The sequence below is a fragment of the Selaginella moellendorffii genome, unplaced genomic scaffold, assembly GCF_000143415.4.
Source record: "Selaginella moellendorffii unplaced genomic scaffold, v1.0 SELMOscaffold_11, whole genome shotgun sequence".
Lineage (NCBI taxonomy): Eukaryota > Viridiplantae > Streptophyta > Lycopodiopsida > Selaginellales > Selaginellaceae > Selaginella > Selaginella moellendorffii.
Genome location: NW_003314272.1, coordinates 2234721 through 2257109, shown reverse-complemented (window position 1 = coordinate 2257109; position 22389 = coordinate 2234721). Strand labels below are relative to the sequence as shown.

At 48.6% G+C, this 22389-nt stretch overlaps 5 protein-coding genes across 7 annotated transcripts; 2 read left to right on the top strand and 3 right to left on the bottom strand.

Annotated features, from left to right (window-relative positions):
- Positions 1-9783: 9783 nt before the first annotated feature.
- Positions 9784-10908, bottom strand: LOC112345916. The gene has a single exon (XM_024673629.1). The coding sequence runs from the start codon at positions 10906-10908 to the stop codon at positions 9784-9786; it is 1125 nt and encodes a 374-aa protein (XP_024529397.1).
- A 115-nt stretch (positions 10909-11023) lies between these two features.
- LOC9658898 lies at positions 11024-11472 on the bottom strand. Its single transcript, XM_024673628.1, has 2 exons — positions 11199-11472; positions 11024-11140 (listed from the first exon to the last, which is right to left on the bottom strand). Exons 1-2 carry the CDS (start codon positions 11470-11472, stop codon positions 11091-11093), a joined length of 324 nt encoding a protein of 107 aa, XP_024529396.1. The 3' UTR covers positions 11024-11090.
- An 89-nt stretch (positions 11473-11561) lies between these two features.
- On the top strand, positions 11562-12969 carry LOC9658897 (ABC transporter I family member 20). The gene is made up of 7 exons (XM_024673675.1): positions 11562-11729; positions 11792-11925; positions 11994-12113; positions 12179-12274; positions 12343-12495; positions 12540-12617; positions 12677-12969. The coding sequence occupies exons 1-7, from the start codon at positions 11579-11581 to the stop codon at positions 12911-12913; spliced, it is 969 nt and encodes a 322-aa protein (XP_024529443.1). The 5' UTR covers positions 11562-11578; the 3' UTR covers positions 12914-12969.
- Positions 12954-14521, top strand: LOC9651253 (pentatricopeptide repeat-containing protein At2g33680). Of its 3 annotated transcripts, XR_002992226.1 has the most exons (3): positions 12954-13917; positions 13977-14220; positions 14274-14372. XR_002992226.1 is itself a non-coding variant. In XM_024673673.1 (2 exons), exons 1-2 carry the CDS (start codon positions 12978-12980, stop codon positions 14411-14413), a joined length of 1383 nt encoding a protein of 460 aa, XP_024529441.1. In that variant the 5' UTR covers positions 12954-12977; the 3' UTR covers positions 14414-14521. The 3 variants fall into 3 exon arrangements, 2 of the variants coding, with proteins under 2 accessions (XP_024529441.1, XP_024529442.1); XM_024673673.1 differs by having other exon boundaries at positions 12954-14220; positions 14274-14521; XM_024673674.1 differs by lacking the exon at positions 14274-14372 and having other exon boundaries at positions 13977-14259.
- Positions 14522-14595: 74 nt separating this feature from the next.
- LOC9651252 (neurofilament medium polypeptide) lies at positions 14596-16966 on the bottom strand. The gene is made up of 3 exons (XM_002968785.2): positions 16293-16966; positions 15092-16186; positions 14596-15041 (listed from the first exon to the last, which is right to left on the bottom strand). Exons 1-3 carry the CDS (start codon positions 16434-16436, stop codon positions 14616-14618), a joined length of 1665 nt encoding a protein of 554 aa, XP_002968831.1. The 5' UTR covers positions 16437-16966; the 3' UTR covers positions 14596-14615.
- Between the last annotated feature and the right edge of the window lie 5423 nt (positions 16967-22389).

Below are 22389 nucleotides of genomic sequence, written 5' to 3'. Positions count from 1 at the left end.
ATTTCGAGGACTTGTGTCCTCTCCTATATTTGACCTCCCATGGTCATCAATTCCGGTCTCAAAGTTATGAGCACCGGCCTCAACTATATGAGGGTAATCTTGTGACTCCTTTATTATTTTGGAGTCTACATCTTTCTCGTGATCCCAATTATAGTTGTTTACCACAACTACGTTAGCCCGTTTGCTGCGTCAAACGCTCATCTAGATCACATCCTCAGCTCTCTGAGGAAACCTTATACTGTTCCCAAGATCCCAAAGTCGTTCTATTATTGGCCCTTTTCTATCCACCACATCGTGCCCAAGTTCACGCATGAACTTGAGTGGAGAGCCATGTCCTCTCGACATGCTACTCCTAAAGGATAGGCCCACTCCTAGGACCTTCCAATGCCAACATCAATGGTGATATACTTGAGCACCAATAAAAGTCGGACTAAGGAATAGCTCCGATACCAAGTTGTAAGCGATTAATTTTTCCATTCTACTTTAGTCACTTAACCACACCTCCGACCAATTGGAGAATTCTCACTCACAACCTCCATAAGTCCTATTTCAAACTTGGGCTTGCTAGCCCCGAGAATGGCATCCCTGCCACCCAACCTTTGCACTTGGTCCAAGTGCTCCACGTGACCGATCCCATGACCGACACTCCAAGGTACCACCAACATATCAGCCCGTTACGCTAAGGCCATGCCCATTCACCTTGGTCACACCGGTGGTCTAACACCACCTCTATCGTCCCTCAAAGACTGGGCCATCCGTTCATGAGTGATCATCCCAGATCCACTCTTTAGCATCCTTAGGATGCCGACAGACATGGGGAATTGCCTTCCCCCAATGTCCCTTTTCTGGTCCCCACCAAGTCCCTTTACTGTCCATGGCCGTGTTCACCAACACTACTACTGGATCGAGGCCCACAGGCCCGACCACTAAGTCCCACGGTCCTCTGGGACTTCCTCACCACACGACTGTGTCCTTGGTCACTACCCCAGAGGACTGCTCCTCTTCCTTTCCACAGTCTGGGCCTTTGGGACAACATTTCAAAACACCGTGGCCTTACGCGAGCCACCTGGGTACTCTCCCCACTTTTCGCCTTTAGGTGCTCTAGCCATGGGCTTAGAGCGAGGTTCCGTTGAGCCACGCCTGGTATCCAAGTAGGTAGTGCCACCCACACTTGGACTGGGAGCATCGGCCAGTCGATCTCCTGGGGGAACTAGAGCCGGCTCTTGAACACTTCACCAAGCTACCCCACTTGTCGGTCATTATTCACTCTAGTCTTGGACTTCCCAGTGGTCAGTTCATCACCCAACACTGGGTCTGGCCTTCCTGGGCCAAACTAGCCTTTCCTGGCCAAACTGGCTCCACTGCAGTCCTCCCCCTTACTATACTTTTGGAGCTCACCAAACCCCCCAGAGTCTGGGAGACGAACGCTTTGGGCTTTCACCCTCTCAGACTCGAACTTGGACTCGAACTCGAACTCGGACTCGGACTCGGACTCGGACTCGGACTCAGACTCGGGCTCGGTCTCGGCCTCTGCCTCGGTCTCGGTCTCGGTCCCGGTCTTGGTCTCGGTCTCGGTCCCGGTCTCGGTCTCGGTCTCGGTCTCGGTCTCAGTCCCGGTCTCAGTCTCGACCTCGGACTCCATCTTGGGTCCTTCTCGGACTCCATCTCGGATTCCATCTCGGGTCCATCTCGGACTCCGTCTCGGTCCATCTCAGACTCCATCTCGGACTCCACTTCGGACTCCATCTCGGACTCCATCTCGGACTCCACCTCGGACTCCATGTCGGACTCCATCTCGGTCCATCTCGAACACCATCTCGGACTCCGTCTCAGTCCATCTCGGACTCCACTTCGGACTCCATCTCGGACTCCACTTCGGACTCCATCTCGGACTCCATCTCGGTCCATCTCAGACTCCATCTCGAACTCCGTCTCGGTCCATCTTGGACTCCATCTCGGACTCCACTTCGGACTCCATCTCGGACTCCATCTCGGACTCCATCTCGGACTCCGTCTTGGTCCATCTCGGACCCCATCTCAAACACTTCCACGTGTCATGTGTTGGTCCTTTTGGGTCCCTTTTTGGAGCCTCGCTTATTGCTCGCTTTGTGCTTGTTCCTCAAGCACTTTGTTAGGAGTTCCACTCCCACTCTCGACCTTCCAAGTTGGAGCTTTTAGTCCAAATGGGTCATGCTCGTTTGGCTTTCACTTCAGCCATTACCACGTGGCACCCTTTCCAGCTCCACTTTGGGGCATAGGGATTTTGTGTCTCACAATAAACATGATCAAGCTCCATCATGTCATGATCGTCCTAAATGTTGTTCCAAAGAGCAGCCTTGGAGCTCACAAGCTCATTTCTCCAACTCTTCTTCCTCCTAGAGCGTAGTCAAGGTGTCAAACTCGTCTGGATACATGAAGACTATAGCAAGTGGTCTATCTGAGCATTTTTCACATTCTGGGGATTTAGAGATGTTGTAACCAGCACCTTTTAGCCAAACGCTTAGCCTTCTGACTGATTAAGTGCTAGTGGAGGCATTCGCAATACATTTGCAGTATATTTTAAAATAATTAAATTACTTTATGTAGCGCATGTGATCATGGGATGAGATTTGGATATACTGTCACCGTGGATCCTTGGAACCTTGGGGGATAAATGGGGATAAAATAGCCACTAAGGGCTCTCTCATCAAGCAATTGCCCCTTTTCCAGTTGGTATCAGAGGCATAGTCTAGCTCCCGCTTGCGTGCCTGTCCTTGTTCTGCGTCCGGCTTGGGTCTAAGCCCAAGTTCCATTCCATGCTAGCTGGTGGAGTACCCATACTCTCACGTTAAGCCACCGGTATGCCGAAATAGTGCCAGACTCCGTTTGGCTCCGTTTTGCATGCTGGTCCTGGCATTGGGATGCTGGTTGCTTCAGGACTATTCCAAGTCACTCCAGGCCCCTGTCCCTTCGCTCCTTGGGCTTTATGCTCGGGAGTTGCTCCGTGGTCCGGTTCCATCACTCCTTGGCTCCACGCTTGGGAGTTTGGGCACCATTCCTTTGTTCAGTGGCCCAAGGCCTTGAACCTCGGGTTCTTATGGACACGTGGCATGGACATGTGGCATGTGACACATGGCATCTGTCACGTGGCACAAAGAGGGTTTAGGTTCCGCTTCGTGATGTTATCCTATGGTAAATCACCATAGGATAAAGGGTCAAAACCACGTGCGCTACAGTTGGTATCGGAGCAAATGGCACGAGTTCGATTCCCATTGATTAGTGGCTACTTAAAAATATAATATACCCTTGAGCAAGGTATATTCCTACCCTTAAATTTGAAATCGTACGTATTGGGCATCCATGCGTACGTCATTCCTCTTGTGTGGAGTATTCACGGATGAAGGTATCCACCGTGGGATTGCGGTACGGGTGGATGATTAGTTGCCTCACATGGAATAGCTAGTTTATACAATGGAAGGATTGGTAGATTGAGTGCGGAAATGGAAGTGCTGGTTCCCCTTGGCTCAGTAGGGGTTGTTAGTCAATAGTCAATGAGGACATTGACATCTCTGAAGGGGGGGTGAGTGTAGTGCATGTGATCATGGGATGAGATTTGGATATACTATCACCGTAGATCCTTGGAACCTTGGGGGATAAATGGGGATAAAATAGCCACTAAGGGCTCTCTTATCAAGCAATTGCCCCTTTTCCAGTTGGCTTAAGGGGAGAGAGATAAGGTGCGCTACACTTTACATTAAGATTTAGAATATTTTTGAAAACATTTTTATTCACATATAGTGCTAACTTTAACACAATGTTTTTCACTTTTTAAAACATTCAGACCAGAAAATCAATGGGGGGGAGGGGTTCTTTTAATCTTAAAATATTTTTAAAAGGAATCTCCAAGATTCCCTAAAGATTCCAGCACCTTGAGTAGGGCGTTTCAGTTTTTTTGCCGAGAGCTGGGATTGCCGTTAGCTCAATAATCGCAAAGGTTGGCTCCCTAAGTTAGATCATGTTGGGGATTCGGTGGAGGAAGGAGGAGCAGCCAATTTTGGGGAAGGAGGAGTTGTAGGGTTTGACGAGGAGATGGTGCGGGTTTAGGGCAGTGGCATCCAGTGCGGAGGTGCTGCTTGTGGAGTGAGGAGCAACTGTAGTGGAGTCGCATCCAGGGCTAGAGAACAAGGATCAGGCTTAGCTATCGCTCGAGGAGGCAGGCGGCCTCGAGGCCGAGGCCGTGGAGATGCCAAGCTCGTGGATCTTGGCCTCAACTAGGGCAGACCCAGAGCTGGAGCATGGGGAAATGGAGCCTCTCCCCCCACAGCTTCTAGAACTCGATTGTTCTCTAAATTCTCTTCTACGACAACTAATAAGGTAAGCTTCATCCCAAGTTTAACTCAAAGTTTCTAGGAGAGTGGTTTTGGGTTTAGGGTGGTGAAGTAGGTGACCTGGAGTAGGAGCAATCACCAGGATATTAGTATATGCAGCTGTGGTTTCATAACTTGGAGGAGTAGGACAATGTTGCCATTGAGCAAGAGGCAGAAGAAGATGATGGGGGTGATGAAGAGGAGGGCGATGACGACAAAGAAGGGGAGGTAGGTGTTCATGTCACAAAGAAAGTGAGGAAGAAACATGGGAAAAACTGAGGGGACAATGAGATAGTTTCCTTCATTGACTTCAAATGGGAAGATCATCTTGGAAAGATCGGGGTAATGCAGGGCAGTGAGGAGACAACATTGACAGCAACCACTCACTGGAAGAGGATTGCAAAGAAGATGTAAGATGCCGGCATACAATGGGACTAGAAGGCTTGCTAGACTCACTGGAATAACCTTTGCAATGACTACAAGTGTGTTTGTGATTTCTAGAGGAAAATTGGGAACCCCAACTACTTCAGCTTGAGCCACAAGGATGTGAAGTAGTTTATGCCTGTGACGTTGAACTTGAAAGTGTTCCCAGTCAAGTACTTCAACATCATGGATGAATTCTTGGCAAAGCAAGCATCGACATCTCCAACATTTCTTACTGATTCAAATGCTCTGGAGGAGGAAGCTCACAAGGAGGATCCCGAGGATGGTGTTGATCCTCTTGGAGATGCTACACAAGTGCTAGAGAGTTCAAGGAAGTGGAAGAACTCAAAGAAGGCTGAGAAAAGCATGAGTAAATGCTTTTCAAAGCATGAGCAAAAGCATGAAAAGCATTTGCTTAGTGAGAGGAATGCTCTCACTATTGCTCGAAATGAGTAGAATCTAGCATGGTGAAAGGAGAGTATTGTTTGCATGAAGGAGAATAGCCTGGTTGAGAAGGAAAAGGTGTGAAACACAAAATCCCTAGGCCCCAAAGTGGAGCTGGAAAGGGTGCCACATGGTAGTGGCCGAAGCGAAAGCCAAACGAGCGTAACACATTTGGACTAAAAGCTCCAACTTGGAAGGTCGAGAGCGGGAGTGGAACTCCCAACAAAGTGCTCGAGGAACAAGCACGAAGTGAGCAATAAGTGAGGCTCCAAAAAGGGACCCAAAAAGGACCAACACATGACACGTGGAAGTGTCCGAGATGGAGTTTGAGATGGACCCTAGTTGGAGTCTGAGATGGACCCGAAGTGGAGTCCGAGGTGGACAAAGACGGAGTCCGAGATGGACCCGAGATGGAGTCCGAGATGGAGTCCAAGGTGGACCGAGACGGAGTCCGAGATGGACCTGAGATGGAGTCCGAGATGGAGTCCGAGATGGACCCGAGATGGAGTCCGAGGTGGAGTCCGAGGTGGACCGAGACGGAGTCCGAGATGGACCCGAGATGGAGTCCGAGATGGACCGAGACGGAGTCCGAGATGGAGTCCGAGATGGAGTCCGAGATGGAGTCCGAGAAGGACCCAAGATGGAGTCCGAGGTCGAGACCGAGACTGGGACCGAGACCGGGACTGAGACCGAGACCGAGACCAAGACCGGGACCGGGACCGAGACCGAGGCCAAGGCTGAGACCGAGCCCGAGCCCGAGCCCGAGTCCGAGTCCGAGTCCGAGTCCGAGTCCGAGTCCGAGTCCGAGTTCGAGTCTGAGAGGGTGAAAACCCAAAGCATTCGTCTCCCAGACCCTGGGGGGTTGGTGAGCTTTAAAAGTATAGTAAGGGGGAGGACTGCAGTGGAGCCAGTTTGGCCAGGAAAGGCCAGTTTGGCCCAGGAAGGCCAGACCCAGTGTTGGGTGATGAACTGACCACTGGGAAGTCCAAGACTAGAGTGAATACGGACTGACAAGCGGGGTAGCTTGGTGAAGTGTTCAAGAGCCGACTCTAGTTCCCCCGGGAGATCGACTGGCCGATGCTCCTAGTCCAAGTGTGGGTGGCACTACCTACTTGGATACCAGGCGTGGCTCAACGGAACCTCACTCTAAGCCCATGGCTAGAGCACCTAAAGGCGAAAGGCGGGGAGAGTACCCAGGTGGCTCGCGTAAGGCCACGGTGTTCCGAAATGTTGTCCCAAGGGCCTAGACTGTGGAAAGGAAGAGGAGCAGTCCTCTGGGGTAGTGACCAAGGACACAGTTGTGTGGTGAGGAAGTCCCAGAGGACCATGGGACTTGGTGGTCGGGCCTGTGGGCCTCGATCCAGTGACAGTGTTGGCAAACACGGCTAGGGGCAGAAAGGGGCTTGGTAGGAACTGACAAAGGGACTTTGGGGAAGGCGATTCCCCACGTCTGTGGGCATCCTAAGGATGCTAAGGAGTGGATCTAGGATGACCACTCGTGGACAGATGGCCCAGTCTTGGAGAGATGGGATGGTGATGCAAGTGGTATTGGACCACTAGTGCAGCAAAGGTGAATGGGCATGGCCTTAGCGTAACGGGCCGAGATGTCAGTGGTACCTTTGGGTGTCAGTCTTGGGACCGGACACGTGGAGCACTTGGACCAGGTGCAAGTGTTGAGTGGCATGGATGCCATTCTTGGGGCTAGCAAGTCCCAAGTCCTGAATTGGACTGATGGAGGTTGTGAATGAGACTCCTCCAAGTGGTCAAAGGTGTGGTTAAGTGACTAAAGTAGAATGGAAAATTAGTCGCTTACAAAAGGTTGCAGCTGCAATAGTTTTAGCTAGAACCATCTCTAACCTTGCAAGCTCCATCTCCAACTTCTTGAATAGGGCTGCATCCAGGAGTTAGCCATCTTGTTTTTGGGATTTTAGGGGGACGTATGTTTAGGCTATGATATTCTAGATTTCTTTTAACTATTTTTTTTTTCAAGATCTTACAATAATTGAATCCGAGGAAACAGAAAATACTTTCAGGGAAAACCAAAAAAAAGCTTGGGAGGAATGTGGTTCTTTCAACAATCAAGCAGCAATCATCGATGCCTTGTTGAGAAACAAGGTAATCTTGCTTCTTTTGCAAGTTTTGCTTCCCGTCATGCAAGCTTTTTGATCCATCATCGATGACAAGATCCTGGTGGCACAAAAACTCTTCCGGACAAAGAGGAGGATGAAGACAAGCTTCGTCAAGTAGTATTGTCCAAGCAACTTGACACTGGTATTTGGTGGGTGAAACCACGGTATATGACAACATGGAGCAAGCTCTTCATGGAGTTGTATGACCTCGGTTGATGGAAGCAGAAGTTGAGGATGAAGAAGATGACACAGGCTTTGTGGCATTCTGGAGGCTGAAATCTGCAAGCAGGATATGAAGCTTAGGAGAGCAGTGCCAACGGATGTTTGTTTGGGGGTTACCTTGTCCAAGTTGTTCAAGAACACCGACTACTCTAACCTGTCTGACAAGTTTGGGATCGGGGAAGCCATTACACATAACATTATGGTGCAGACAACTGTTGCAATTGTTAAGTGCCTCAGTGTAGCGCATGTGATCATGGGATGAGATTTGGATATACTGTCACTGTGGATCTTTGGAACCTTGGGGGATAAATGGGGATAAAATAGCCACTAAAGGCTCTCTCATTAAGTAATTGCCCCTTTTTCAGTTGACTTAAGGGGAGAGAGATAAGGTGCACTACACTCAAGTACAAGATTTGATTCTCGGAGACAGCAGCAAAGGTTAGAATTGTGGTGGTAGATTTTCAACAAATTACTAAGACCTATCTCCCTAATATGGCTGGGGCAATTAACTGTACACATTTCAAGATTATCTGACCAGTTGTGTAGTGCACCCTATCTCTCTCCTCTTAAGCTAACTAGAAAAGGGGCAATTATTTGATGAAAGAGCACTTAGTGGCTATTTTATCCCCATTTATCCCTAAAGGTTCCAAAGATCCACGATGACAATATATCCAAATCTCATTTTATGATCACATGTGTTACACTCACCCCCCCTTTAGAGATGTTAATGTCCTCATTGACTATTAATTAATAACCCTTATTGAGCTTAGGGGAATTAACACTTCCATTTCCGCACTGAATCTACCAATTCTTCCATTGTGTAAATTGGTTATTCTATGTGAGGCAGCTAGTTATCCACCCGTACTATAATCCTACAGTGGATACTTTTGTCCGTGGATATTTCGCATAAGAGGAAAAACATACATATGGATGCCTAATATGTATAATTTTAAATTTTAGGGGTAGGAATATATCTTGCTCAAAGGTATTTTATATTTTTAAATAATCACTAATCAATGGAAAAGGGGCAATTGCTTAATGAGAGAGCCCTTAGTGGCTATTTTATCCCTATTTATCCCTAAAGGTTCTAAAGATCCATAGTGACAGTATATCCAAATCTCATCCTATAATCACATACGCTACAAGTTGGCTTAGATGGTGAGGGTTACTTTGATCGAAAGCAACAGTATTCGGTGATCTTGTAAGGGGTGTGCAATGCTCAAAAAAGGTTCTTGAGTATCTATGCAGGCTAGTCAAGTAATTACTTTTAATTTTTTTCTTCTATACATCTAATTGGTTTATTTTTCTCCCTAGGGAGTGTTCATGATATAAGGGTTTTTTGAAACTCCAAACTATGTCACAAGATCCAAGCAAGGGCATTACTCATAGTTTCTCTGGAGTTTGCTTTTGACGAGTGGATTGAGCCGTACTTGGTGGGAGACAAAAGCTACTAACTGCAGCAGCACTTGATAATCCCTCACTTAGGTAAACTGATTGGTTTTTTTTTCAATTATTCTTTTGAAATAGGTTCCCAGTTGATAGTGACTAAGGCAGAGTACAACCAGCAACACCATTTGGCCCGGATTGTTATTGAACAAGCATTTGGACTCCTAAAAATGACATTCAAATGCTTGGATCAAAAACAAAGGATCAAGTTGAAGTATCTGTTGAAGATCATCAAAGGTTGTTGCATTTTGCACAACTTGTTAATTGATGTTGGTGAAACAAACATCAATGCCAAGATCAAGGCATAAGAGAGACACATTCAAGCCTTCAAAGAAGTAGAGATTTTCAAAGATTACAAGGATCTTGTCATAGCTAAGGGAGAACCACAGAAAGACTTGCATGGGCCAGAGGATGCACAGGATGTTCAAGAGAACTTAACCGACTTCCTATGTTGATTTCTATGTTCAAGTTTACTATTTGAAATTTGAACTTGAAATTGAAATTTAGGTTAGTATTTCAAATTTGATTTGAATTTGAAATTTTAAAATATTTTAAAACATGTTTGAAAGACATTTTAAAGTAAGTCAGGTGCGAAGTCACTAGTGTTTTATACCAAAAAACCTATGCAGGTGGGAATGAAAATGTTTTAAAATGCATACTTAAAGCTTAAAACAACCTAGAAACTACTCAAGTGCAAATGCAGCAATCACAAAAATTAAAATACACATTTTAAAATATTTTTATATAAAGTGCAAAGTGCAAACCGATAAACCCTAAGTTTTGCAGAAAGTAGTGTTCTTCAAGTAATGCAGCGCTTCCTGAGCACTCCGGAACCCGTGCCGTAAAAGCCTAGCCCGAAACTCCTTGGCCTCGGGTGACAGATCACGAAAGCTCTCCATAAGCCTTCCAACAAGATAGAGATCCGAGGACCGCGTGTAGAGGCCGTCAACCAATGTGTTCTCGTCCCAGGCGCGAAGCCAGCAACAGCTCGGCTTACAGTCTGTCTTCCACACCGTCTCAAGATCGATGAGCATCCAACCCTCATTACTAGCCGGACACTGGAGGACGTTTCTCCATCTGATGTCCCTGTGAACCAAGCCCGCGTGGTGCAACGCATGCACCCCGTGAAGCACGTCCTGCATGGCCGGCCACAAGTCATCTTTACGAGAAATTATGCGCTCGTATCCCACCGAGTGAATGACCACGCTGTATCGCTCACCCCTGACTTTGACGTCGCCGGACACCAGCCCCACAGCGCCAAGCCCGTATGCTCGCGTCACCAAAGCCGTCGTAGTGAATCCCTCCGCAACATGCTGCGACCAGGGACGAATCTCCTTGATCACCTTGGGATAGACGATCCGCAGAGTCCTGGCTATCTGGCCGAGGGAGCCGTAAGAGGCGGGAGGAAGCACGTTGAATGGCCGCGGCAGAGAATTCATCCCGCTGTAGAAGTCTGAGATTGTCAAGGCAATCCGGAGGAAGTTGACGGAGAGTCGCAAGCATGTTGCCTTGTCCCTGAGTGACACCATGTTTAAGCGCCCAAACAGATCATCTGGTGCATCTTGCCCATGTCTCACAGCCCATCCTGCCATCTCCGGACCTGCTAGTGCTACCCCAAGCATCCACTGGACGGGTCCATAGTACTGCGGTGGGAGCACGCCAAGTTTCTTTGTCAAGTCCTGGAACGCCTCTTCCAGAGTTGCCCGTTTCTCCTCAAACTTGACGCAGAGCCTGCTCGAGATCCAAAGCAGCAAATCCGGACGGGCGTCTGCGGTTGAAGCACCAGAGAGCTCGGTGACACTCCGGTTGAGCTGAACGCTGGTGATCTCCGACAGATACAGCAGCTCCATCCACAAGTTGCAAAATGCCGAGTCCCAGAAACTTTGATTCTCGGACATGCCAAACGCCACCCTCGAGTTCATGAAGGTGGTGACGCAAGCGGAGATCCTCTCGGCGGGGTACTGGCTGGTCGGAATGAACTGAGTGGCAGAGCTCGGATACAGAGTTGCGTATGTAGCAGGACCAACAGGGAGCGGCAAAGACAGTGGCTCCTCCAACGCTCTCCGCAAGTCGGCAACGCCTAGGACAGCAAACGGAAATGGGCGTAACACAGTGCGAGCCCATTCCTTGCTGTTATCACAAGCATCTGCGCGAAATGAGAGGAGTAGCATGCCAGACAAAATCAAACCTGCGAAGAGCGCCTTGCGGAGATGGAGCTCGAATGCTGGGGGCAGCGGTGGTGCAGGATCTGGCATAGGAATTTCCATCCATCCCTTGGAGGTAAGGACCGCGTCCACTGTGAGAGCCGTCTTGAGCCAGCTTGCAAGCTCGGCCGAATCCTGGATGTCGAATGGCACGGCCCGGAATGCTACCTTAGAACGAAGATCGTCCACATTCCTACCACGCTCCTCCGCCGGATGCACGTACACAAGGCGCACGGGAATCGGAAACACATCGTCCATTGCCTAGAACCCTAACCCTCCTTTCCCGCCATTACCTTTAAACCTTTAACGATGTTCCTAGTTTTTTAGGGTTCTTAGTTATTTCAGGGTTTTTTCGATCTACTCTATGGCTGTCACTGTGGAGGTGAAGGAGCTGTGCTTTACGTACCCGGGGATTGATGGAAATGCCGCACCAGGAGCAAAGCCGCTTGTCCAGGGATTTTCCCTCACGCTGCGAGCCGGGGATCGATGCTTGCTCATCGGCGCCAATGGGGCAGGTATCGCATTCTTCTTCGTTTTTTCGGGCAAGAATCACGAAATATCGTGAGGGATTCGGCAGGGAAGACTACTGTGCTCAAGATTATCGGTGGCAAGCACTTCGTGCATCCGGATATGGTGCGCGTCCTCGGCAAATCGGCCTTCCACGATACCTCCATCACTTGCTCTGGCGATCTATCGTACCTTGGCGGGGAGGTATGATAGATACCTTTTTTTTCTCCTTTCTCCTCGGAGAGTTTTGAGAATTCTTTGTTGGCCAGTAGTGGAGGCGAGATGTCGCGTTTGCGGGATTCGATGTACCAATCCAAATGGACATTTCCGCGGGAAAGATGATTCTGGGAGTAGCTGGTACCGACGAAGAGCGTCGAAAGAAGTTGATTCAGGTGATCATTCGCGTGTCTTCTTTTCCTGGAACTTGTTTTTTTTTCTCTGTGCATCGTTTGTACAGGTTCTTGACATTGATCTCAACTGGAGAATGCACAAGGTCTCTGATGGCCAGCGAAGACGCGTCCAGATTTGCATGGGTCTCCTGAAACCATTCAAGGCAAGTAACCACTTTAAAGATGTTTCAAGCTTCTCAGCTTACTTTCTGTTTCTTTTCCTTTGTTTCAGGTGTTATTGCTAGATGAGATCACCGTCGACCTGGACGTGCTCGCGCGATCAGACCTTCTCGCGTTTCTCAAGTCCGAGTGCCTGGACCGTGGAGCAACTATCATCTACGCAACTCATATCTTCGACGGGCTTGAGTCATGGCCTTCTCATATTGTAAGCTCTTTGGTCTTCATCTTTGTGCATCTCATTCCATTCAGGCTTATCTGGCAAGCGGTAGACTCCAGATCATGAAACCTCTCCACGAGATTCCAGAGCTCAAGGAGTTATCTCTCATGGTATGGAAAGCTTGCATAGCAAAACTTCCATTATTACTAACTCAATGGAGCCTCGACAGAGAACGGTTGAGAAATGGTTGCGGAAGGAGATTAACGAGCAGAGAAAGGCCAGAAAGCTCAGGCTAGAACAAGGGCTGCCAGAATTTGAGGACCGGATCGAAGGTAGCCGTGTCATTGGCGGAAGAGAAAAGGCGTTACCACTGAACAACGGATGGATCGAAGGCAGGATGACGTCCAGCCTTGCAGGACAGGAGGATCCTTTCAACCTCAGCTCCAACCGAGTTCTTCGACTGTGATGGTAACTTCCAGTAGCTCCAGCAGCGACAAATAAGCTCAGCGTGTTTTTACGCAATCTTTTTCATGGATAGATCGCTCGTGACGCTGGTCCGAAACGCGAGTGATTTGCTCGAGTTGGCGAAGGCTCACGAGCTCGTTGTTTCGAGCGGCCACAGCGACGATCGCTTCCTGGCCAATCTCCTCGTCCAGAGATACGGCAAATGCGGCAGCGTGAGAGACGCCCGGGCAGTCTTCGATGGGATTCGCTCGAGAAACGCCTTCTCCTGGGCGATCATGCTGGCGGCCTATGTCCAGAATGGACACGACTCGGAGGCGCTGGATTTGTTCGCCCAGATGAGCAGAGAAGGTGCCCAGCCGGACGAGTTCGCGTTTGCCAGCGTTCTCGGGGCGTGTGGGAACCTGAAGCAAGGCAAGGCAATTCACGCACAGATCGAGAGCTCTGGATTGAGGCCTGACGTCGTGCTTGGAACTGCGCTCGTCAACATGTATGCAAAGTGCTGGGCTGTGGAGGAAGCAAAGGTGGTGTTCGACCAGATGGCCGAGAGGAACGTAGTTACGTGGACAGCCATGATCACGGCGTTTGCCCAAGGTGGGCTTTTGCACGAGGCACTACAGGTGTTGAAAGGGATGGACTGCGAAGGCCTGAAGCAGAACGACGTGACTTTTATCAGCCTGTTGGGAGCTTGCTCTTCTGCTCAAGACGTCCACCGAGGCCGGGAAGTTTACGCTCGAGCAGTGGCTTGCGGCTACCAGTCTCACACCGCTGTGCAAAACGCCGCCGTCAACATGTTCGTCAAGTGCGGGAGCGTTCCCGCTGCAAAAAATGTTTTCGAGGGGATGGAGGCGAAGGATCTCGTGTCGTGGAACGAGATGATCGCGGCATTCACGCAGAAAGGCCTCGACGACGAGGCCGTGGAGCTTTTCTGGAGAATGAACTTGGAAGGCTTCCGTCCCAACGATTTCACTTTCAGCAGCGTCCTGGGCTCCTGCTCGGTCGAGCAAGGTACTGTAATCCACCAGTGCATTGCTTCCAGCGTCTTTTCCTCCGATACTACGGTGCAGAACGCGCTGCTCAATATGTATGCCAAAGCCGGGAAGATCCAGCGCGCAAAGGACTTGTTCGATGGGATCCAGAAGAGGACTCTGGTTTCCTGGACGACCATGATAACCGCGTACTCTCAGCACGGCCGCCACGAGGAAGCCCTCGAGATCTTCAAGAACATGATCCTCGAGGGGTTTGAGCCGGACGATATCACCTTCATCAGCATTCTCAACGCTTGCTCCCACGCGGGACTGCTCTACCAAGGTTGGTTCTACTATACGTGCATGTCCGAGGATCACAAGCTCCCCGTGTCGCAGGAACATCACGCGTGCATGATCGATCTGCTCGTCAAAGCGGGCTGGATGAGTCATGCGGAGGACTTCCTACGGAGGCTGCCCAGCCATTCCGACCCGATCCTGTGGCGGATTCTTCTGAATGCGTGCTCCATGCACGGTGAAGTGGCGAGAGCAGCGCGGGTTACCGAGATCATGTCCAAGCTGGAGCCCAACGACGACTCGCACTTCGTTTTGCTGTCCAACGTGTACAAGACGAGCTTCTCTCAAAGTTTCAGAGTCCTGGGCGGTTGAAGGATGACAAGTTGCTTCCTTCATTCTACTTAGCAGGAGAAGAATTCGTTCATCACGCAAACAGGCAAACATTCACGTATTACTAACTGTGTCTTCTTGTCTTACAGGAGTAGCCGCTGCCTCTACCTCTGGCGCGGCTTTATGTTCCATGCTCTCCGGAAGGTCAGAAATCTGTTCAGACGCCTCAAAGAATTCTTCCGGTTTGACTTCTTCCTGGCCTTGTGCAATGGTGCTCGCATTTACTGAAGTATCGACATCTGGTGATGGCTCGACATGTAATTCTCCAGCATCCAAAGATACGTCGGCAGCGGCAGCCTGATCACGAGCAGGTTCACCTTGTCCACTTTCTTCCTTGCTTTGGGCGTTCCTGGCCTCGTCAGGATCCAGAGCCCCAAAGTCCACCTTCTCACTTGAGACTTTATTACTACCCTCTGCAGCCTCCGCCGTACTTCGAGGTTTCGATGCTCCCGTCTCATTCGTGTCGACGTTGTTTTCAACCTGCGCAATAGATATATCACGAGTACAAAGATATCGTAAATCAATCGTACCTTCTGAAGGATATCGGTGTCTCCACCAGTCTCGCCTACAGGTTCGATGCTCTCGCTGTTTTCATCCTTACCAGGTTCTGCTTCGTTTCCAGCTTCAGCCGCAGCTTCATCGTTTTCAACTTCATTCTTACCATGAGGTACTGCTATTGCTTCGTTTCCAGCTTCAGCAGCTTCAATTTTACCATGTGGTACTGCTACTGCTGCTTCGTTTTCACCTTCAGCCGTAGCTTCATCGTTTTCAGCTTCATTCTTACCAGGTGGTACTACTTCCTCTTTTCTTTCATCCTTACCAGGTGGCACTATATCCTTGTCGTGAGCAGCTCCTGCTTCTTCGTCCTGACCAGGTGGTACTCCTACTTCTTCGTTTCCAGCTTCATCCTTACCAGGTAAAGCTACTACTTCACTTCCAGCTTCCTTACCCGGCGGTATTACTACGTCTTTTTCAGCTTCATCCTGTACCGCTTCCTTCTTACTAGCTACTGCTTCTTCTTCCTCTGCCCCTTTGGAAGTGGACGTCTTCTCTTCAACCACTTGGCCTTGGCCGGATCCAACAGCCCCTTCGCCTCCGAAGATCTCGATCTCAAACTTCTCCGACTCTTGTGGCTTGAGGACCAGCTCGAACTTGTCGGATTCCTGCGTTATCAGATCAACCTGCTTCTCGTCCATTTGCTCTGATCCACTGTCAGCCGGGGGGGCAACGGAAACAACTTCCTCTTTATTTGCTGGTGCTGGTGAAGCGTCAGCTGGTGGAGATTTGTTAGACTCGGAAATCTCGGGTGTGCTCGGCCGCTCCTCCTCAACATGCTCGACTTTCTGTGGTGGGGCTTCGCCTCCTTTCACAGCTCCAGTGCCTTCCTCATCAGCACTAGTGGGATCGCGCTTCTCGATCTCAGCAGGAGCAATGACACCACCAGCATTTCCAGATCCTTCCTCCTTGCTGCTATCCTCGGCTATTGTCTCCAAGAGGACAACGCCACCCTCGACCGCTGCTGCTGCCTTGTCCGTCGTCTCCTCCTCCTGCTCCTCGGCGGAGCTATCTTCCTCTGGAATCCGCTTGAGCTGCCCGTTCTCCTCTTCGTCCTCCCGCTCCTCGTCCTGCACAACGGCAAAGACAAAAGGTAACCATTTTTATCTTGAAACATATCTCACTCGCTCGCTCACTATCACCTCCTCTCTACAGGAGCAATAATTTTCTCTCTACCTTTGCGAAGAGCTGCTGGAGGGAACGATCTGATCCCTTAGCCGGGGTAGCAGCAGCTGGTGTAGACTCTCCAGGATGGCTATCCGTCTTGGGCTTTTCAGCTGGAGGATCCACCGCTACTGGCTTGCTGATACACTTCCCCATATTCGAATGGAGGGAGGGATACGGATTTGACAGAAGCACACACCTGGCCGGAAAGACTACACCAAGACAATGGCAGCAGAGAAAATTCGAAGGCCCTCTTCTAGTCCGCCAGGCGCAAGTCTTTAAACTCTGGCAGCCCAGCACTTAAAGAAGCTACTGAGAGTAAAGCAATGCTCGCCTCGGCCACCATTACCGTATCTCAGGCTTTGGATCCTCCCGGAGTTTCCCGGAGCACGGCGGCACTGGCAGAGAGTGGCACAGACAAGAGCGAGCTAAGATTTGAACAAGCTCTACATTCTTTCTCCCATTTTATTGCCACCATGGCCGCTGCTGTGCTGCGACTGCTGCTACTGGCCACTGGTGCCAGCAGCCCTTATGGACAAAACTCTGGTGGTTTTTTAGTATTAAACATTTTTTTTTGCTTTAGAGTGTTCCTTGTTCTTATTCTTATTGCTAGCTTTCAAGAACAGTACTTAGTATCAAACAAATTTTTCTTGCAGAAAGTGTAACCTTAGCTTGCAATCCAGCAACTTTGCTGCTGGTCGTTTTCGCCAAGATGCATAAAAGATAAAAACCAACCCAGCGCAGGTCCTTCAAAGGCAAGACAGGAGAAGCGTACGGACACCTGATCCTGAGAGATATGCTGAGTACGAATATCTCCTGTGGAAGAAAAACCCGCTTAGTAGCTCATGACAAGTCCAGCTCGAAAAGAAAGTTTTTAACTTTCCAGGCTGTACCCTCGTGAAAAATCCAGCTCACGCGAAACTCTGATCTTTCATATTGAAAACACTCCTCCATGGATCTAGCAAAGAGCAGTCAGATCGATTTTTTATCAGCTGGAAAAAAGCTATCCCAAGTTACCTTGTTGCTTTCCATCGCTTGCTTTTCTCTTTGTGTGGTGTATGGAAAATGCCAGCGCCCTTGTTGACCCCCAAAAGGAAGATGGAGTCAAAGTTTTCACCTTTTTTATTCTCTTCTGGAGGAGTCTGGACAGAATGATTTCTCCGAGAGCCCAGAGCGGCATCCTGATGAGCTCAGGTAGTGATTTACAGCCACGCCAATTATCACCACCAGTATCACCTTGATCACTCTCATGTGCTTCTCATTTCTCAGCCACTTGAACTTTTGGCTCGGAAACCCCGGCTTCTTCCCTTCTGCTTTTGCCAAGAGTGAATGGCGTAAGAATGAGCCTGGAATGAATGGATGGGGAGAAAAGTCTACCCTTTCTTCCTCGCCTGTTTTTCGCCTCACAGCGAGCCAAAGTACAGTGCAAGAGCCGTGCTTGTCAGGTGGCATGCTGAAATCGGGTGTGGCCAGTTGCATCAACGAACTTCGCTATAAATCTGCTGTCTAACGAGAAAAATAAAACAAAACTCAGACCGGAGAACTCCAAGTGATGCCGAGATGCACGAAACGTTTCTCCCCGGTGAGAATATCCGGATATCAGAGACTTCCATGACACGGATCTCTCGTCCATGGACTGGAAGATATTCAGCCACTTCTACAAAGCCAGCGCTAGCATACGCACCCAAGATTGCGTTCCAAGAGATTACATTGGGATGTGGCACTCGATCAACATTAAATCTTGCATAACCAAAATGCCCATTTAAGGCAAATGCGGCGTGTCAACTAATCTTCCAAGATGTGCGTTAGCCGCAGTAATAGTGCTCCACGACACCAAACTCTCTGTGGCATCCTGTCGAAGAGAAAGCTCGCGAACTGGAGCTCCTGGGAATAGGCCGTAATCATCGTGTTCCAGGCGATCACGTCTCTCTCGCGCGATCTCCAAGAACCTGCGAGCGAGGCCCAACTCGCCGTCCTGGACTATTGATCCGAGCATGGCGTTTCACGGAACGACACTCCACTGCGGCATGCTCTCGAAGAACAATCGCGCGAGGCGGGAATCGCCCTCCTTTCGGGCATAAGCGCTCACCATCGTCGTCACGACACGAACAGCGCCCTGGCCTGCCGGATCTCGCCGTTTTCCACGATCACATTCCAGGAGAAGACGTTCTTTGCGTGGATCTCAAAAGATTCCCGGGATTCCTGCAAATGCCCACACTGGGCATACTTTTAGACGAGAGCCTTAGTCGAGGAGCTCGTCCTCCTACGTCTCTTGCGATGCCACACTGCCTCAATCGCGATGCATAGCTCTCCACGACGAAGTGCTTGGAAGTGGCAGTAGATTTGAGGCTTCATCCATGGACGAAAATTTCTAACTAGTATTTTCCTTTGACGAAAGTCAACGGAATGTGAAAATCAAGTTGATCGCCCTTGCATATCTCGTTCCGTGGTGATTCTACAAAGTTTTGGCCAGCCCCTGCATAGCTCGAAAGTGAAGCGACGTTGGCATGACAAGGGGTACCGCAAGTGTCCTAAGGTCATACTCGATGAGACTGTTCACCTTGCCCACGAAAAGCTTGTTGCAGAGCGTCATGTAGGGCGTAATACCATCCTTGTGTTCCACCAAGGTGGACACTATGGTCTTCCAATTGTCCTTCGTCCAGTACGGCTTGTTAGGCTTGTTGGCAGGGAGGTCCTCTGGAAAGCAAGCAAGCAAGCTGTACCTCCAAACGGCAGCTCGAGAAAGATGTCCTATGACTACGCTCCGAGCAGCTCTGGCTAGTAAGCCCATCCGTCCATATATGTCCTTCCACAACTCGTCGGACACCCCTTGGTAGGCGCGTATCAAAAAACTGGCGAGCTTCCGCTTCGTTTAAATCGCCTATGTTCAAAGTGTCCGCTCGGAGGCTGCCTATGTAGCCCTCAAGCCAAGTCCCAAAGAAGTTCTCCGAGGATGCCAGTCATGATGCACTCCTGCTTCGTCACCATCACAAAGAAGGCAAGCAGCTGCTTGAGAACTTTCTCTGTGGCCCAAAGTGCAGAACCTGTTGGTCTCATCCAGGAATTTCTGCGGAAGCAAAGTGAGGGTGAGTACCCTATCTTGACATGCGTGATACGGGCTTGGTTATTCAAGTCCAACTTTTGCCCTCCGTCAAGGGCACTCTCCTTGGATAGTAGATAAAAGTATGGTGTGATTCCCTCTATCCAATAAATAGAATTGGATTTTGTGATACTAATCTATCCTAATAATACTCACTCATAAATATAGCTTTTCTTTCTTCCTTAATAAAATATTTTTAAATTGTTCCCTTTGGTTATTTATATTATTTTATTGCTTATATCCTTTTATTTAATCTTCTTTCATTTTTGTGCTTTCATCTCATCTTTGGGGAATCTTGAGTTGCTACAATTTGTGTATTGTGTTTTGAACTTGTAGTTTATCACTAAAATAAGTGTCAAATTAAAATTTCTCAGAAAATAAATTTAAAATAAAAATTAATTAAATAATATTGTAATTCAAAACACTTCAAATTTAAACTTGAAAAAGATAAAATAGATTCCTAGATTTTAAATTTTCTGGATCAGTTTTAATTTCTTATGAACCACATGGATATCTTTATCAAGATTAGGATAAATTTAAATAAGCATCACATAAAACTTAACCTATAGATCAATCCTTTGCTTATGAAGCTTGTTGAAATTTTATTCTATAAAAATCAATTTGGTATACTTACTTTTTGTAAGACACAAACCCAACCAAAAGTGTGTTATATGGCAATAATTAAAATGAAAGTTCAACAAGCATCAACTTAGAAAGTTAAGTATGGAAGTGAAACTCCCAAAAAAGTGTTTAAGGAACAATCTATGAAACATAAATCTTTAAGCCCTAAAGTGGAGTAAAAAGGATGCCACATTGAATTGGAAGTCTAACAAATGTAATATGTTTAAACCAAAAACTCTAATTTAGAAAGTCAAGAGTGGGAATGGAATTCTGAATAAAGTGCTTAAGGGATGAACACGAAGAAATTGGTGAATAAGTCTCTAAAAAAAGACACAGGAAGTATTGATATATGATAAGTGTTGTAACACATGGAAGTGTTAAGAACAAGTTTAAAAAGGAGTCCGAGATGGAGTCCAAGATAAACCTGAAATGGAGTCTGAGATAGAGTCCAAGTGTAAGCTCCTGAATTTGGACTTCCCGGGAGGTCACCCAGCCCAGTACTATTCAAACCCAAGGACGCTTAACACCAACTATCCCAAGACCCTTAACCGATTGGAAAAGGGGGTGCACTCTTGTTCATGGGCCCTTTCCCTCTATATTTGAACCCCATGGATCGTCTCTCGAGTCGTTCCCTTTAGTTGCTTACAATCCACCACGCTTCCCTGCAAGTTCACGCCCTCGTGAACGGAAGCTGAGAGCCGCAGCTCTCCCGAGAGCCCCGCTCTCTTGACACCCTACCCCTCGGGTCGAGCCCAGCGGGAGCAAACTGGACCAGCCAGATGTCAATTAACATGTGGTGTGATTCCCTTAGCCAACCAACAGAGTCGGACCCGAGACCTCTCTGATACCAAATGTAAGCTCCTGGGTTTGGACTTCTCGGGAGGTCACCTATGTAAGCAACCAAAGAGAACGACTCGAGAGACGATCCATGGGGTTCAAATATAGAGGGAAAGGGCCCATGAACAAGAGTGCACCCCCTTTTCCAATCGGTTAAGGGTCTTGGGATAGTTGGTGTTAAGCGTCCTTGGGTTTGAATAGTACTAGGCTGGGTGACCTCCCGGGAAGTCCAAATTCAGGAGCTTACATTTGGTATCAGAGCGGTCTCGGGTCCGACTCTGTTGGTTGGCTAAGGGAATTGCACCACATGTTGATTGACATCTGGCTGGTCCAGTTTGTCCCACTGGGCTCGACCCGAGGGGTAGGGTGTCAAGAGAGCGAGGCTCTCGGGAGAGCTGCGGCTCTCAGCTTCCGTTCACGAGGGCGTGAACTTGCAGGGAAGCGTGGTGGATTGTAAGCAACCAAAGAGAACGACTCGAGAGACGGTCCATGGGGTTCAAATATAGAGGGAAAGGGCCCATGAACAAGAGTGCACCCCCTTTTCCAATTGGTTAAGGGTCTTGGGATATTTGGGGTTAAGCGTCCTTGGGTTTGAATAGTACTGGGATGGGTGACCTCTCGGGAAGTCCAAACTCAGGAGCTTACATTTGGTATCGGAGCGGTCTCGGGTCCGACTCTGTTGGTTGGCTAAGGGAATCACACCACATGTTAATTGACATCTGGCTGGTCCAGTTTGCTCCCGCTGGGCTCGACCCGAGGGGTAGGGTGTCAAGAGAGCGGGGCTCTCGGGAGAGCTGCGGCTCTCAGCTTCCGTTCACGAGGGCGTGAACTTGCAGGGTTCACGAGGGCGTGAACTTGCAGGGAAGCGTGGTGGATTGTAAGCAACTAAAGGGAACGACTCGAGAGACGATCCATGGGGTTCAAATATAGAGGGAAAGGGCCCATGAACAAGAGTGCACCCCCTTTTCCAATCGGTTAAGGGTCTTGGGATATTTGGGGTTAAGCGTCCTTGGGTTTGAATAATACTGGGATGGGTGACCTCTCGGGAAGTCCAAACTCAGGAGCTTACACCAAGGTCAAGGTCGAAAAAGAAATCGAGACCAAATCCAAATCCAAATTTAAGGGTGAAAGCCCAAAGTGATTGTCTCTTAGACCCTAAGGGGTTTGGTGAGCTCTAAAAGTATAATAAAGGGAAGACTTTAATAGAGTTAATTTAGCCCAGGAAAGCCATTGTGACTAAAGAAATTTATACTTACATATTAGGTAATGATATAACTATTAAGAAATCCAAGGCTAGAGTGAATACAGATAAACAAGCAGTATAGCTTGGTGAAGTGTTCAAGAGCTAATTCTACCTCCTTTAGGAGATTGGGCTCTCAATGCAAATGTGGGTGGCACTATTTACTTGGATACTTAATGTAGCTCATCAGAACTTTATTCTAACCACATGGTTAGGGCACATAAATGTGGAAGGTGAGGAAAGTACCCATAAGACCCACATAAGGCCACGATGTTTTGAAATAGTGTATTAAAATCTCAAATTGTGGAAAG

Bases quoted from the DNA above. Each gene is read 5' to 3' on its own strand.
- LOC9651252 (XM_002968785.2), bottom strand. From the start codon at position 16,436: ATGGGGAAGTGTATCAGCAAGCCAGTAGCGGTGGATCCTCCAGCTGAA. The intron at 16,187-16,292 runs GTAGAGAGAAAA...GCCGTTGTGCAG, and splicing joins TCCAGCAGCTCTTCGCAAAG to GACGAGGAGCGGGAGGACGA. The intron at 15,042-15,091 runs GTACGATTGATT...TCTATTGCGCAG, and splicing joins ACACCGATATCCTTCAGAAG to GTTGAAAACAACGTCGACAC.
- LOC9651253 (XM_024673673.1), top strand. From the start codon at position 12,978: ATGGATAGATCGCTCGTGACGCTGGTCCGAAACGCGAGTGATTTGCTC. The intron at 14,221-14,273 runs GTTGGTTCTACT...CCCGTGTCGCAG, and splicing joins CGCGGGACTGCTCTACCAAG to GAACATCACGCGTGCATGAT.
- LOC9658897 (XM_024673675.1), top strand. From the start codon at position 11,579: ATGGCTGTCACTGTGGAGGTGAAGGAGCTGTGCTTTACGTACCCGGGG. The intron at 12,114-12,178 runs GTGATCATTCGC...TCGTTTGTACAG, and splicing joins GTCGAAAGAAGTTGATTCAG to GTTCTTGACATTGATCTCAA. The intron at 12,618-12,676 runs GTATGGAAAGCT...GAGCCTCGACAG, and splicing joins TCAAGGAGTTATCTCTCATG to AGAACGGTTGAGAAATGGTT.
- LOC9658898 (XM_024673628.1), bottom strand. From the start codon at position 11,472: ATGGACGATGTGTTTCCGATTCCCGTGCGCCTTGTGTACGTGCATCCG. The intron at 11,141-11,198 runs GTTTGATTTTGT...TTGTGATAACAG, and splicing joins CCGCAAGGCGCTCTTCGCAG to CAAGGAATGGGCTCGCACTG.
- LOC112345916 (XM_024673629.1), bottom strand. From the start codon at position 10,908: ATGTCCGAGAATCAAAGTTTCTGGGACTCGGCATTTTGCAACTTGTGG.